Here is a 14519-nt window from a genome sequence, read left to right on the forward strand (position 1 = left end):
GGGAGAGAGAGAGAAGAGGGAATCAGTAATGAGGATAAACAAACAATTCCCCAAGGGCCTGACCGGGCCCCCACCACCACCGTCCTCCAGTTCACAGAGGCAGCACTGATTACAATGATGGACTCTTTCACGCAGGTGTGCTGCTTTACATCGGTGTGATTTCAGATGCTAGTAAAGACTTCCTGGTGTCATTAGGCAAGCAGCAGTGTGTGAATATTTAATGCAACGGCTCATTTCTGGCATCGCTGAGTGACTGGGGGGACCCACCCACCCACCCACCCAAACTGGCAACTGCGCCGCATCTGTTGGAGCCAACTGCAGTGGGTTCCTGTTGCGATCGTTAGGGCAACACTAACCGACACTCCCCCCCCCCCCTCTGCAGCCTCCCCTAAGTGAGCCACAGTAGATCATAATCTGATCATGCTGTGGTAATCTTGCATCTGCATGGCGACCTGGCAACGCTGAGTGACAGAAAAGAGCATGAGGCAGGCAGACGCACACACACTTTTTAATCGTCACATATTTTCCAGGGAGCGTGAAAAGAAAATGCCCCCCCGCTTGATATATCAACAGGCTCGTGTGCTACCTTCTCGGTTTCCTGAGGGAAATTTCAGTCATTTTCGAGAGCATGTGCGAGTAAAATAGTAACATAATTTTAATGGAAAACTGGCTTCGCTTTTATCGGCTGATTTAGTTTAGAATCAGCCGCCATATGGTGGGCAGAGAGAGATGTTAAGCACCCCATCTCAGAAAAAACAAGCCTGCCGGTAACAAATTCAGTCGCTTTTCAAACAGAACAACAGCAATCAAAGTCTCGCTATGATGGCGGCATCAAGACAATGAATGAAAGAAATACATAGTGTAAGATGCTGTTAAATTGTCATCTCATAAAATTAGATGGCAGAGAACGGAATAAAACGCTTCCTGAGGCTGAATTTCACCAGTTCTGGAGATGATAACAATCCCGCCCATCTGAATAAAGGACTCCCCTTTCTTCCCAGGGAGGAGCCGTCCTGACAACCTCCTAACTGTGAGCCTGGTTGCCGCACGGTTCAACAGAAAGTCTGGAACCACACACACAAAGTGTGCAGCCACTTAGCCTCAACATCAAATATTAGAATATGAAGCCATATTTCGGATAAAATAGAGCCTCGAGCAAATGTATGATGTGATGTGAATAGGTTTGTCAGAAGCTCACAGTCCATCACGTTAAAAGAGCCTTTCTTCCAGTAAAATGTTACTGGGCTGCAGGCAGTTTCAAAGCACTGAATTCAAAAGGGGGAAGCGAAAAATTCTCCAAAATTTGAAAATGCAAATGGTGAAAGGACATGATCTCCAGCTAACAACACACCTCAATAATCATTTGGCCGAGGGACACCAGTTGAAAACATTTCTAACTTTAGCGTATTCGCCTTCACTTTGTGCCCTTTTGAATGTGCATCCCCTCACCTCTGCACTCTGTATTTCCTCTGACTTTGTTTGCATTAATACTGCCTCCAGTTAGGGCTTTGTGCCACAATGTATAATGCAGCTGAAGGGAATTAATCCCCTTATTTACTTTCAAGAAAACAGAGTGTGGATATCACTTCTTTTTTTTTTAAGTGGTCCGGTGGTGAACAACAAACAGTACTCTAAAACTTGATTGAAATGGTTGCGATGTTTTCATTCAAGCGATTCCTTTATTTACATTCTGCAGTGAAATCTAGAATAAAAACTGCTAAACGTGTACTGTGAACGTTGAATATATCATGCAGCGCTCTCGACACAGTACTTGTTACTGTACCACAGTCTTGACTGATTAAACGTGTGCCGAACATGTCCCACTGAGTGACGCCGACATGGTGCTAATTCCAGTACGGATCGTCGTCATAAATAAGAATGCCATACGGATCTTTTACTGGGCTTTAAAAATCACTGAAAACACAACAGCGCCATATGCTGCAACCGTCGACTCTGTTAAACAAGCAGACCGGGATTAATGAACCAAAGAGCTAAAGAGGAATCCATTACAGCGGGATATTCAGATTCACAACAACTGCTGAATAATTGCCATGTTCTCCGTTTGTGTAACAGAGCCTCACATTCATATTACAGCCACCCAAAAACAAACCCACACTCGGGCCAATTAGCATGGTAATTAATTTATGAGATGAGATGAGACTACCCTATTAGCTTCATTTTAGTCCACAATATCTAAACTAAGAAAATCACATGGTCTAACATGGCATGTTGTTTTGTCTCCGTCCGTTAGACAAAAAGTCCTCTGATGGTTTCAGCTGGAGCGCCAGGATGGCAGCACATCACTGCTCTTTTGTCTCTACAGGGGGAACTACGGTGCATTGACACAGTGAGAAACAGCCAGTATCTAATCTTTGCTCCTCCCACACACTCCAGCAGAACGAGCGACGAGCGAGCCGTCTCTATTGTATTATCCAGATGCTTCAGCCCCACTGGGAAATGAGACACTGTACTACGTGCATCACGCAACACCTTCATCGGCAAAGGCATCAAACCATCGGGGAAACGGCAATCACGCCGTCCCCGCGACAAAACGAGAAAGCAAAAGGGTGGGCGCCTGAGGATGTGACTGGTACCTGGTGGGCCAGGCCAGACTCTGCATCTGTCACATCTGGGGCCCCCGATCAGTGTTTCAGCTACTTGAGCAGTACTAACAACCTAAAGCAGGTGGTAGAGCTCGAGCATGTAAGCAACACAGCTGGATTTTGTGCAACATCACAGACAAGAACATCTTTTAAATGTGACCATCTCCAATCCAATCCACTCTGATTGTACATTAAAGCTGAGCTGCGTGATCTTCATCCTTTCGCACAAAGACAAGAGCCCCTCGCCCTGCTGCGATCCACTTCACACACAACACAGACACATTATGCATTTTTAATTGTGGATCATAAGCACTTTGAAATGTGACTTACCTTGGCCTTGACTAGCCTCTTGGCCGTCTTGATCTTGGCCTCACAGAAAGCCCCTCGGTACTTGGCACTAACATCCGTCCCTACTGTCAAGTAGGGGGGCTCCTCCAGAGTCTGAGGAAAATAAAAATAAGAAACCAGTGAGTTCAAAGCCTTTTTTTTTTACCGACACAGGTGTATTCTCACAGCTAAGGCGGGAGGACACACATTAAAGCTTCACATAGTGTAGGCCAGCTATGCAAAAACCCACCTGCCTCAGTGATTCATCCACGGAAAACACACACCATCTGCTCTGGGTATTGGAAAACAAGCCTCTAAGGGAGCAGACAAAAAGGCCACTTCACTACTGCTTTGATGACTACAGAGAAGAAGCTATTCGAAACAAATAGCACCATCCTGTGTCATCATTGGATGTTTATCAAACCTTTTTTTTTGTTCACCCCCCCTCAAGAACAGATTTGCGGAGGGGTTGGGTACACAGAGAAAGACAGACTTTCAGAGTGTGGATGAGGGCAGAAGATGTTTGTAGTTCATGTAGTGTGGAGATGGATTTACTGTTTCTCTAAGGCTCCATTAACCTAGCGGAGGTATATTTAGACATCTTTCTAGAATAAGACCCAATGTGTGGGCACGCTTCCTGTTGACAGGACACATCAAGACCAAATGCAACATTGCACTGCTCTTTTGTGTGTTACTTGAGGAAAACATCAGCTCCTCTTCTATAAGCAAAACTGCAAATGTACCTTTTAATTGGGAGGATGCACCGATCCGACTTTTTCAGTCCGGATACCGACACCCGGGCTTTGGGTGTGAGCTGATACCGAGTACCGGTGTGATACCAGGGTTTGATTAATAAGCGGTCTGCCTCACTGTGTGGAAGTGAGCGACATCAGATTTGACTTAAATTGCTTTACCAACTTTGTAAAACAAATTGTAACATAAATACATGGATATAGATTTACTGAATTGTTATTTATCATTAAAATAATAAATGGTACACCAGCAACAAAGGAATTACACAAATTACAATTGAAGTGTAAACCTTTTTCATGTAGGCATATAAACATAGAACTGTACTGAATAGATCGGCCCTATTGTCACAGATATCCCATCCAGCTATTGAGTCATTGTCGGCCTAACATCGGTTACGGTGCATCCCTGACTTTTTTTAGCAGCACTAAATACGAAAACACATCTTATTTTCTGAATGGATGAATAAAATGTACTAATGCCCAGTGGATTGAACAAGCTCCCTAACAACTTAACATTAAACTAGCCACAAAAATCCCTAAAGATGGCTCTGTTCATTTAGCACTCATTTCTCCAAACACTTTATGCATATTCAATTTCATACTACAAGTTAATTACTTGTAAGACTATGTAAGATATGTTTTCTTATCCACACACTTTGAGAGCGAAACATAAAATAGATAAATCTTTATTTCTAAGCACACAACAGCTGTTCATTGTTGCCATTCCAACTACAGACTACACCAGCGATGTAAACTTAATGCTGATTTTGGTTTTATCATCTTCATCAATCCTGCTCCTTTGTCTATTGTAACCCGTTAGACTCTGTGTACACAGAGATGACTTACAGTACTGCCTTTGTGTGAACGCTTAAGCATGTTCCTCAGGTGTGGCACGTGAACGAACCCTTGAATGACATGGTAGCCAACACAGTAGCCAACAGTTTCAAAAGGGGAGTTCCGGTTAACAGAGAAAAACAGCTGATTTGACTCCTAAATGCTAGAACTGATTAAATACTGTGTTTGAACTTGTGTATTTGTGTACTCTAAATGCTGCTCATACCTCAGTCCTACAACCATCTCACACCTACACTCCCCTCTGCAGGGATACTATACATACTGTAACATTAAGGACACAAGTGTATTGGATGTATTTATGCACGTCTACATTAGAAGTAGTACAATATAAATATTAAATCAGGATTTTGAACCTGGCAGGTATTCAATGTTGAATGTCTCAGATCAGTATCAGGGTCACATAAACATGATTTGGAATCTGTGTCGTCCCTGAACTGCTAATGATGCTCGGTGAAATTCACTGCATATGCATGAGCATCGTGTTGCCCCGCTGATAGAAGAGTAGCAGGTGAAACAGAAATAAGATTAAAAATACCCACCGTCCAATTATCCAAATGAACAAAAATGGTTTCATGTCCCTCTTTAATTTATTTGTTACCGGAGGCTAAATCCTACATTATCTTATCCGACAGACACCGGCAACTTGTAATGATTTTGGGCCACAAACCACAAGACCAAAAAAATAATTGATTTATTTATTTACGTATTTAGGAGACATTAACGGAGAGATTATCTGGATCGGCAAACTAGAAAACTTTGGGTTCTGAATCCCTGGTTCTTTGATAACAGAGTGAGGTTCGTCACTATGGGACTCGCCTCAGCGTGACCCACTTTAAATAAATTAAATCCAACCGGATTTAAATGAACTCCAAGCCAAGTATTCATGCAGAATAACCAGAGTTTGGCTGTTGTGCAAATAGGATGCTTGATATTAAAGAAGAAGTACAGTGTACTCTATACTACAGATAGGGACGGTGGTTTAACAAGTGGAACAACCCGGTCCAGCTTTGTGAGAAACTGGTAAGGATCCTCTGTTGACTTAAAAGTAGTGTTTCAAAATAGTGAATGTGTTTATTATCTATGATATAAAAGTGCAATAAAAAAAACAAATCATTTTGAGATGTAAAATTTTTAATAAATCAAACACCCAGAAATTTTTTTTTTTTGAAACCTCAACTCAAACTGACTGCAAATACAAAATGAGACAAGAAACAAGATTTTTAACGGATGGACAAATTGCGTCTTCTGTGTTAGGGAGGCCGTGGCTCGGCCAAACCAGGACAGGGCGCCTCTTCTCCGGTGTCTCATGGATTGTGACGGATGGGATTCAGGGGCAGAGTCCAGAGCATCTCAGCCTCCCCAACTCTCAGATAAACACCTCATTAGTCTCTAGTGCGGTCTGGCCTCAGCACCAGCTGCCCCAGCCAACGCCAGGTTTACATTCCCACCAGCTAACCAACTCTCTCGTCAAAGCTGAACTGCTACTCTGTACACCACTTCTTTCTCTCCTCCTTCACACCGATACTTCTCCTATACGTCTAGTACGTCTCCTTCTAGCTTCCCCCTGCTCTAAGCCTGTTCCTTTCTCCTCTTCTTGGAGGAAGAGTCATGCTACCGACTCATGGAGGGGCAGCTTGGGTTATCTTGACAGCTGCGGCTGCCAAACCACCCCAGTTTAACACGACAGGGGTGATAACACACTGCTGAGGCCAGATTTACATTTGTCATGCGCACATGCCGACACAAACAGAGAGCAGTTTGTCGTGTCCACTGATAATGCCCCGCCTCCTAAATCTATCCATGGATTAGATCACACTACAGCTATCTGGAGAAAAACACATCACTCCCCATCACTCCTGCAGGCACTGATCGACAGACACGCTCAGAAGAACAACCAATCAAGATGACTAAGCTCAGGGAGGCGGAATTCCTGTGCCTTTGTGAGGTGTAACATCCTTTCACAGACTAAAAATAAGCTAAAAAAAAACCCGCCACACACACACACACACACACACACACACACACACACACACACACACACACACACACACACACACACACACCTCACAGGAGCGGCTCTCATCCAAGATGCTGCCACATGAAGAGCAGAGCAGAATTCATCACAAGCGCTGCTTCAGCTGCTGCATGCAAAAGTCACCGTAATGGTAATAACAGGGGTACGATCAAAACCGGCCCTCTGGCCATTCACCTAGTGCCACTGATACGGAAAGCGCTTTCCAGGCACATGTACTTCATTAAACACACACAAATGGGAGTTGGCACGGGGCGACAAAACGCAACTGCAGCTGGCACGGAAAGACACAAACCTAAAGTGTTCACAGAAGTGCAGCTCCACTGAAGGATTATCGACTTGGATATCAGTCAGACGCGCACAGATACCACATTAGAGAACAACTTTTATTTGTTCATGCTTTAAAAGATCCTCCCCCCCGCCCCCATCCACAAAGGAACGACCTAAAGTAAATCCCTGGAGTGTCCGTCCTGGCTGTTGAATGCTGACTGATCACTAGAGAAGCCTGCTCCGTATTTACGTCTTTCTAGTCGGGGAATGCAACAGATAACGCTGCTCCATCAAGTCACAGCTCTGAAATCATTCAAAACTAAATATACCGCGGTGACACTGTCAACAGCACAATGAGATCAGTTTCGGCTCAATAAAAGACTCTCAGGTCATGAAAAATTTAACAGCCAGCTCCGCCGAGCGCCAGTTGAAAATAAGCTGCTGCTGCTTATAGTGCATTTCTTGGACAGCTTGAGGGACTATAGCAATTTTATTCTACAACTCAGTAAAAAAGATACTCTCAGTAGGTAAAAAAAAAGAAGAATACTGACAGCACATTTGTGGGGTGATACATAATTTGCTATGGTGTTCATGTCAGTCATCAGGGAGGGGCTCAAGGGATCCTGGTCATTCTCTCAACAGACCACTGGCTGTTTGTGGGAGACCATCCCATGGGAGCATGAAGAAACCCATTACTAATCTATTGAGACACACGCACCAGTCTTTGCAAATAGCCAGCCAGCCCCCCCCCCCCCTTCGCTGATTAGCTACAACTAAAGCCAAAGTGATGCTCACGTCTACGTATATATGTGTTTCAGATTCAGATATGCTGCACATTCATCAGTCAAAGCATCATCTTTTCTGAACTGTTACCTACAAAATCTGCACAGTCAGCCAATGTGTTGTAATGAGTCTTATGGTTTGGAGAGTGTATGAGTGGATCAGTCATTTATTCTAGCTCCGCATAATCCACCGTAATAGACTGCGGTAGACAACCAATGATTGCTCAGATCATTACTTCCAGAAAATCTCCATCAGACCTGTTAAATCGTCCCATTCTGGTGTGAAGTGCAGGACTTTATACTGGACCCAATCCAAGTCTGGCCCACCCATCTTTGTGATACAAGCATTTTGGAAATGTTGAAGTGATGCCAACTACTCCACTCACATTCCACCAGCGGGTTATTTGTCCGTAGTGATGTAACTAACTACATTTACTCACGCGCCACACTTCAGTTCAATTTACTGAAGTGTTTCTGTGTTATTCAGCTTTTTACTTACTACTGTTAAAATGAAAGGCCAACCTACTATCATCAACTTACTGTGGACTTTTTCTGACTATTTCCCATCGTGTGTGTATGAGTGCATCGTCTTATTGTGTCTTGTGAATTTCCTGTTCTGGCACCAGAGATCCACCTACATTACCATGTGTGACTTCCCTTCAGAGTTTCACTTTGTGTCGTATTTTCACACCAATGATTTATCTCACTCTCGCTGTATTAACAATTTTCAAAGGAAATCTGAGGTCACTACTGTTGCCATTGTCCAGGATTTCATCCACATGTTGTGCCCTCTTAAAACTAAAATGACATGTGCAGTTGTTAGAATGGACGTGTCACTGTTGTATGTTTCAAGTTGCACGACAGTGAAAAATTATGCTGTGAACATGAACTGGTAAATATTCAGCTGTACCAGGTGAGGGTGGTGTAAACACAGGGTGACGCAACAGTTAAATGTCTGAATGAAATCAAGTGTACCAAATCAATGATCTTCAGTCTAGGAATTACAATGCAAGATACACAAAACCGCACCTTTAAGAAAATACAATTCAGGCACTAATCCGCATGACTGTAACATCATAAACGATAGTTTCTGACCCATTTTATTGTGCTATAATGAACAGGCTTGTAGGCCGAACAAAGGAACATGCAAGAGGCATGCAGGAAAGAATTAAGCTCCCTCCCAGCCGAGCTCACACATACAATAATCCTGCTGTGAATCACCTCTTTGTCCAAACCAAAGTCACCACAGTTCCAGTGACTGGTGCTTCGGCACGAGTTGCCTTGGCAATGCCATGGCAGCTTTAAACTAAACTAAAAAAAAAAAGATCTTTATACCTTTTCTTTACCCACTTATTCCCAAAAACGCAGGCCTGTCCAGCAAATTCACTCCCCAGAGTATCACAAACAATTCAAACCAAGTACACCACTCTTCAGATTTTACATTTTCACAGAAGCTAATGCCCTGACCACTCGCCAAACACCAGGACTTCAAAGTACGGACAGCTACAAAGTGCAAATTCCCAATGTTTGCATATGTCTGCTGAATGATTTGTAGCCGTCTCTTAAGCTTTTCAATATGGCCTCTGTGGGGGTTTTAGTAGAATATAATGCTGATGTGAGACACATACATTCAATTCAAAGCCCTCCTTCCTTGACAAAGATGTTTACAGCTCTACAAATGGTCACGCTTACACACTCTACGCGTTACCCATCTCACGCTCATCAGTCAGGACGCCGTACGAGAGCAGTGCAGAGCAGCCGTGAGCTAATCAGTGGGGCACGCTCACGTGCACTAAAAGCAAGCGCTATGTCAACACAGCAAGGAGAAGCTCTGAGAACAACACACACAGAAGAAGAGCAACTTCATCCTCCGCTCAGGTAGACATCACTGCACTATATCTTTACATAGCAGATAGTTGTTTGCTGCTATGTTAATGTTTAGAATGTTAAATACAGCTCCCTTAACAAAGTACTTGGTCTCCATCTACAGCAGCTGACTGCACCTGATCTGCAATGGGTCTCTTCCTAAATGCTTAAGTACATACAGTACCGTATCACCACAGGCTGTCAACTCATCTAAATGCAGGATTAACTTAACTAAACACATTTCACTCCTGCAGCTGAACAGTTCCTGTTTTGACACATTAGAGCAACTTTGGACTGACAATTACAGTTAAAAGAGCACCACAGCAATTTAGTAACACACTTCCATAAACTTGCAAAAAAAACTGATTTCAAACAAAATGGTCAAAACTGAAGCAACATGCGCAGATAAATCATGACATGTAGTCCCTAGATAGGCTGAATCCTACATTTACCTAAATGTCATCAGACTTCCTACATGCACATTTCTTGTAAACCCCACACCTCCAGTCTTTTAACGCATACATTCGTTATGTTATATACCTATATATCATATTGCATTTTACAATAGTGTGAGAGCGGTCCTTTAACTTAACTTATGCAGTGAATAGTCATACATACGTTAAGTCACCGTTTTTCTTATCACGGTTAAGTTTTAGAAGTCAAAGGCACGTCGACTACACCGTTATGCTTAAATCTGACGTTGTAAAATATTTAGTTTATTTATTAAATCGTGTCCAGGTTACCGAGGTCATGGACAACGTGCATTAGCTGAGTGCATCTAACAGATTGTTTTGCTTGAGCGAGGACTTTCTTCATTCACTTTCAAGCAATGGTATTTAAATATTAAGTTAATCAAGAATTCAAACAATTATCTTAAGGTAATAACGAGATGATAATTATGATTTCAAACAATTATCCAACACATTGGTTGACTCTTAGGATGTTTATCGAAGTGTCTTATCCAGCACACAGTGTTAAAGCAGTGTGTGTGTGTGTGTGTGCAGTTGGTGGAGGATGGCTGCGGACCATAAGCCAGAGTGACATGAAACGCTAAGCGAGCATAATGAAAAAGTTGTCCCAGTTACAGAGCAGATGCTCCTGATATACAGAGCAGTAAAACAAATGGGCAGTCCTCAAGCACCGATAGATCACGATGAATCTGAGCACTATGAAAACAACAAACGCTACAACAGTAAACCAGAATGATGAAAATAAGCAAGTGTAAACACAATCATCACCTAATAACGGGCTACTGCTATCCAGCTGGAGAGAATAATAACTGCAGAATGGTCACGGGCCCTAACGGCAACAGTTTAATGAACTTTCACATATTTAGCTTATTTAAAGTAGACAGTATGAAATTAAGCAGCAAAGCTAGCCTACGGTGTGAATTGGTTTCTATTTAATCCGTGACTGGATGCTCTCTGTGCACTGGAATGCATTTCTCAACATGACAATCAGAACTCCATTGTCTTCCTGTGGCACGAACTATTTATTACATAACCGCAAATCATCATGCAGTTCAAGTCAGCGCTCCTAGTCGGACAAGCAGGAATGCAGGCAGCAGAAATTCAGATTCAGATTCAGAAGCAGAGACAAAGCCTCGCACCAGATCTAAAATGATTTCCTCATCTCTCTTTTTTTTTTTTAACAAATTGAATAAATGAAAAAAAAAAAGAGCATGCAACTATTTTTTTTTACATCCAATGATGCTCTTGGTTGCATTTTATTTGGCTGCTTTGGTAGACTGCTAGTAGTGGGTGGTGGTACAGTGATTAACCACAATAAGCACAGCATCATTAGGGCCAAAGTGACAGACTACAAATCATTACCAGACCAGCTTTTAATTCGTCCACCACCAACTCTCCCATCCCAAAGTGGCTCTCATCTTGTATTTGATTTATTCTTTCCCCATAATCCGGTTACACTGCATACAGACTCTTGTCAAACTTTATGTAGGTCGTAAATTTAATCAAAAAGTGACACACACACATGCGTGTTATGACTCTACGTTTGGCTTATGTGGTAACAAACGACACCACGGCAGCCTGCAGGCATAACAACAGACACAACTTTGTTGATCCATTGGAACTATAAGAAAGTTTGCACCGCAGAACATTTACCAAACGAACAGAGCCGGGACTTCTTTAAATTGAGTAGGGCCGAAGAAAACACCGCCAGAGCTTTTGATGATTTGTAAATTTCACAGCTTTTCATATATCATCAGTCATTCGTATATAATTGCGCACCACACTTTTAGCTCTCTATGAACGTAGTTTATAAATATCACATATGCCACTACATGCCCAGGCCCTATCTCAGCATGTAATTCAATAACATTGCATAACAAAGCACAACATCAACATTAAATCTCCAAATATGCGTTTGCAAATACAGCTAGAGACCCTCAATGTCATGCTTATGAAATAAACGTTTTACTTTGGCCGGTGTCCAAAACACTTGCCTCACTGTGTTTGATTAAGACCAACATTGACATTTAGTAGAAGTCCACACCAGCCTTATTCATGACAACAAAAGGGATGAATAACGATATTACATTTGTCATTTTATGTTTGATGTGCCTGGTTAAAGCTTGCTTATGCAGGAGTTAAATGTAATTGGGCTAAGAGTGCAGAAGGGGTGTAGTGCTCCAGTGGCGTTAAACACATGCAAGAAAAGGTAAAGAACATACCTTCATCTCTCGATGAGTCCTCTAGGTGACCCGTGGAACGAAGCGGAGGCTGAAACAAGAGGTGGAAGAAGCTGTTGAGACATTACAGAGGGTGCTAACTTCAGTCTGCCACAACAAGGCACGGTTATGTTATGATGACATCACTTCTTCTGCTTCATTGCTGGATGCCATGAAAACAAAATAATAGTCTGGGTGGCAGACCCTCACACTTTAACATTGTCTCCACACATTAGATCTCCTTTTAGGGAGCGTGGGCTTTCATTTAGGTTGTAAATTGATTCAAGAAAAGTTTAAAGATAATTTCCTTAAATAATCCTGGCTAATGCATTGTGTTGATGGTGTGTGTGCGCGAGCTTTCAGAGCCCCCCCCCCCCCCAAAGATATCTGTGTTGCAAAGTAAACCGTGGCAGGCTGCTGATCACTCTCATTCGCAGAGCCCTTAAAGCCGTTTATGTAACGCCTCTGTAGTCAGCAGCCACAGTTTGCTTGTGGCATCGCAGGGCGAGCAAACACTGAAGTAACTAGTTACCAGTCCCTCAAATGCACGCATGACCAAGTGGTTTAGGATAAAGTGATAGATATACAGTGATGTCCTCGGTTCTTTCGAGCACGGCAGCGTGGTGCTCGCTGTCTGTCTGCGCTGCACTGACTAACCCAACACCACAGCAGAGGATGACGCCATTTCTGTAGCGGACAAGTCGGCAAAAAAAAAAAAGGAAACCAAGAGAGCACTTCAGCGAACAAACAGTGGAAATTGCGAGAACGGTGGTCGCCATTCACCTGCAACCCGTGAGAGACTCGTCTCTCTGTCGTCTTTTTTACAGAAAAAATGCCCCTCGAGACCGTTCATTTTCGTTTTCGCTTCTCTCCCCTTGTCTCTCTCTGCGGAGAGGAGCACGCACTCGACAGCGAGGAGAGAGCGATAATAAAATTAATCTTTTAGCCGCTAAACCACACCGTTATAGAAATATCATACGGTGCTAATAACAGCGTCAAGTTGAACAAAGTGAGTATCGGGCCGTGCGGCTAAAACTCACTTTCTATCCTCACACAATGTTCTCCTCGTTTCGCTGACTGCTCACTAAGTGACGAGGAGTGGGGTCGCTTCTGACAAAGAAACAAGTCGATGAAAAACGGTTCGCAACAAGGTCAAGGCTCGAGGAGGACTCGTAACACAGCGACATCGCGTTAACACCGAGTAGGTTTCATCGTTAAAGCAGAAGGTCGCAGCCCTCGTTTGTGGCTGAATGATCGCGGAGGATATAATGTCATCCGCCCAGACGAGCTGCTAGACCAGCCGCTGCAACTGAATGATTGACCACCACAAATTAAATAAAAATGCACATACACCGCCTGAGCCTCGGTCGTCTTTCCCCGCTGCTCTTCAACCCTGGTGCCGTAGTTAACTACAGCATCGAGTCCATTTAAACCCTCTTCAGTACGGAGTCCTGCCCAGACAGTTTGTCAGCGATGGGGTTGCCAGTTACGGAAACGTGCAAAATATTGGTCACGCACACACACACTGAGAATAACGTCCTATCCAGCAGGGGGGAACTAGTCCACATCGCATATGGTCAGATAAACGCGTGAATTCCTCCGTACAAGATACAATATAGCCCGTCTGGTCCAACCTACACTGGACGAGTATTTAGTGAGGAGCTAATGGTACTGGTGGCACAAAAGAAACGCCTGACGATGCAATTTACCTGTTAAACTACGCCGTTTGGTCGCTGATCGACTAATCACATCCTGCAGCGATGTCGATCGTATATACGGGTCTCTGATGGTTTCGTGTAATCTCACTTCAGACGGCTATAAAGAAACACCATGACAGGCTCGTCGAGGATTCCTCCGCTCAACAACACAACACTCCGGAGAAACTATTCAGCCCCGGAGCAGCACAGCCTTTCACCGTGCTCATCGGATTAATGTGGCTGACGATAACTTTATTATGCATCTGATTAAGTTTATTTAGTAATCTCGGCCGTCAGTTTTGTGCTGTCGAGTCTCCTAATTCATTAATTTCATAAAAAACCCTAAACACATCACAGCATTAGTTAACAAGTTAGCTAACGTCAAGGTTGGCTCGATGGCAGCAGAGACGCAAGCTAGTAAAGAAAATGTTCAAAATAGCGATGGTTTTGCCGAACAAAAGCAGGCTTACCTATGCTGTCAAGTTGAGAAACACCTCTGTTTTTCGACGAAGGTGTATTAGTAATCCATATGAACATTTATGAGAGACATCTGACAGGTTTTAACGTCGTCTGTAGGTGGATGTTGATGGTAAAAGTGGTTTCGCAGAGCGCTGCTGTTGTTGAGTAGCTCCTCGAGCTCTTTCTG

The 14519-nt window shown here is 43.3% G+C and overlaps 1 protein-coding gene across 5 annotated transcripts in view; it reads right to left on the bottom strand.

Moving 5' to 3' along the window:
• Positions 1-14519, bottom strand: part of arid4b (AT-rich interaction domain 4B) — a 35905-nt gene extending 21386 nt beyond the window's left edge. For 3 of the 5 annotated variants that reach the window (XM_031874167.1, XM_031874175.1, XM_031874141.1), the window contains exons 1-3: positions 14344-14519; positions 12180-12228; positions 2934-3044 (exon numbers count right to left, since the gene is read on the bottom strand). In XM_031874167.1, the coding sequence (XP_031730027.1) occupies positions 2934-3044; positions 12180-12185 (117 nt within the window). In that variant the 5' untranslated portion in view covers positions 12186-12228; positions 14344-14519. The other 2 variants (XM_031874158.1, XM_031874148.1) reach the window with 2 other exon arrangements.

This window comes from Anarrhichthys ocellatus, unplaced genomic scaffold (genome assembly GCF_004355925.1).
Source record: "Anarrhichthys ocellatus isolate YVR2014 unplaced genomic scaffold, GSC_Weel_1.0 scaffold3, whole genome shotgun sequence".
Lineage (NCBI taxonomy): Eukaryota > Metazoa > Chordata > Actinopteri > Perciformes > Anarhichadidae > Anarrhichthys > Anarrhichthys ocellatus.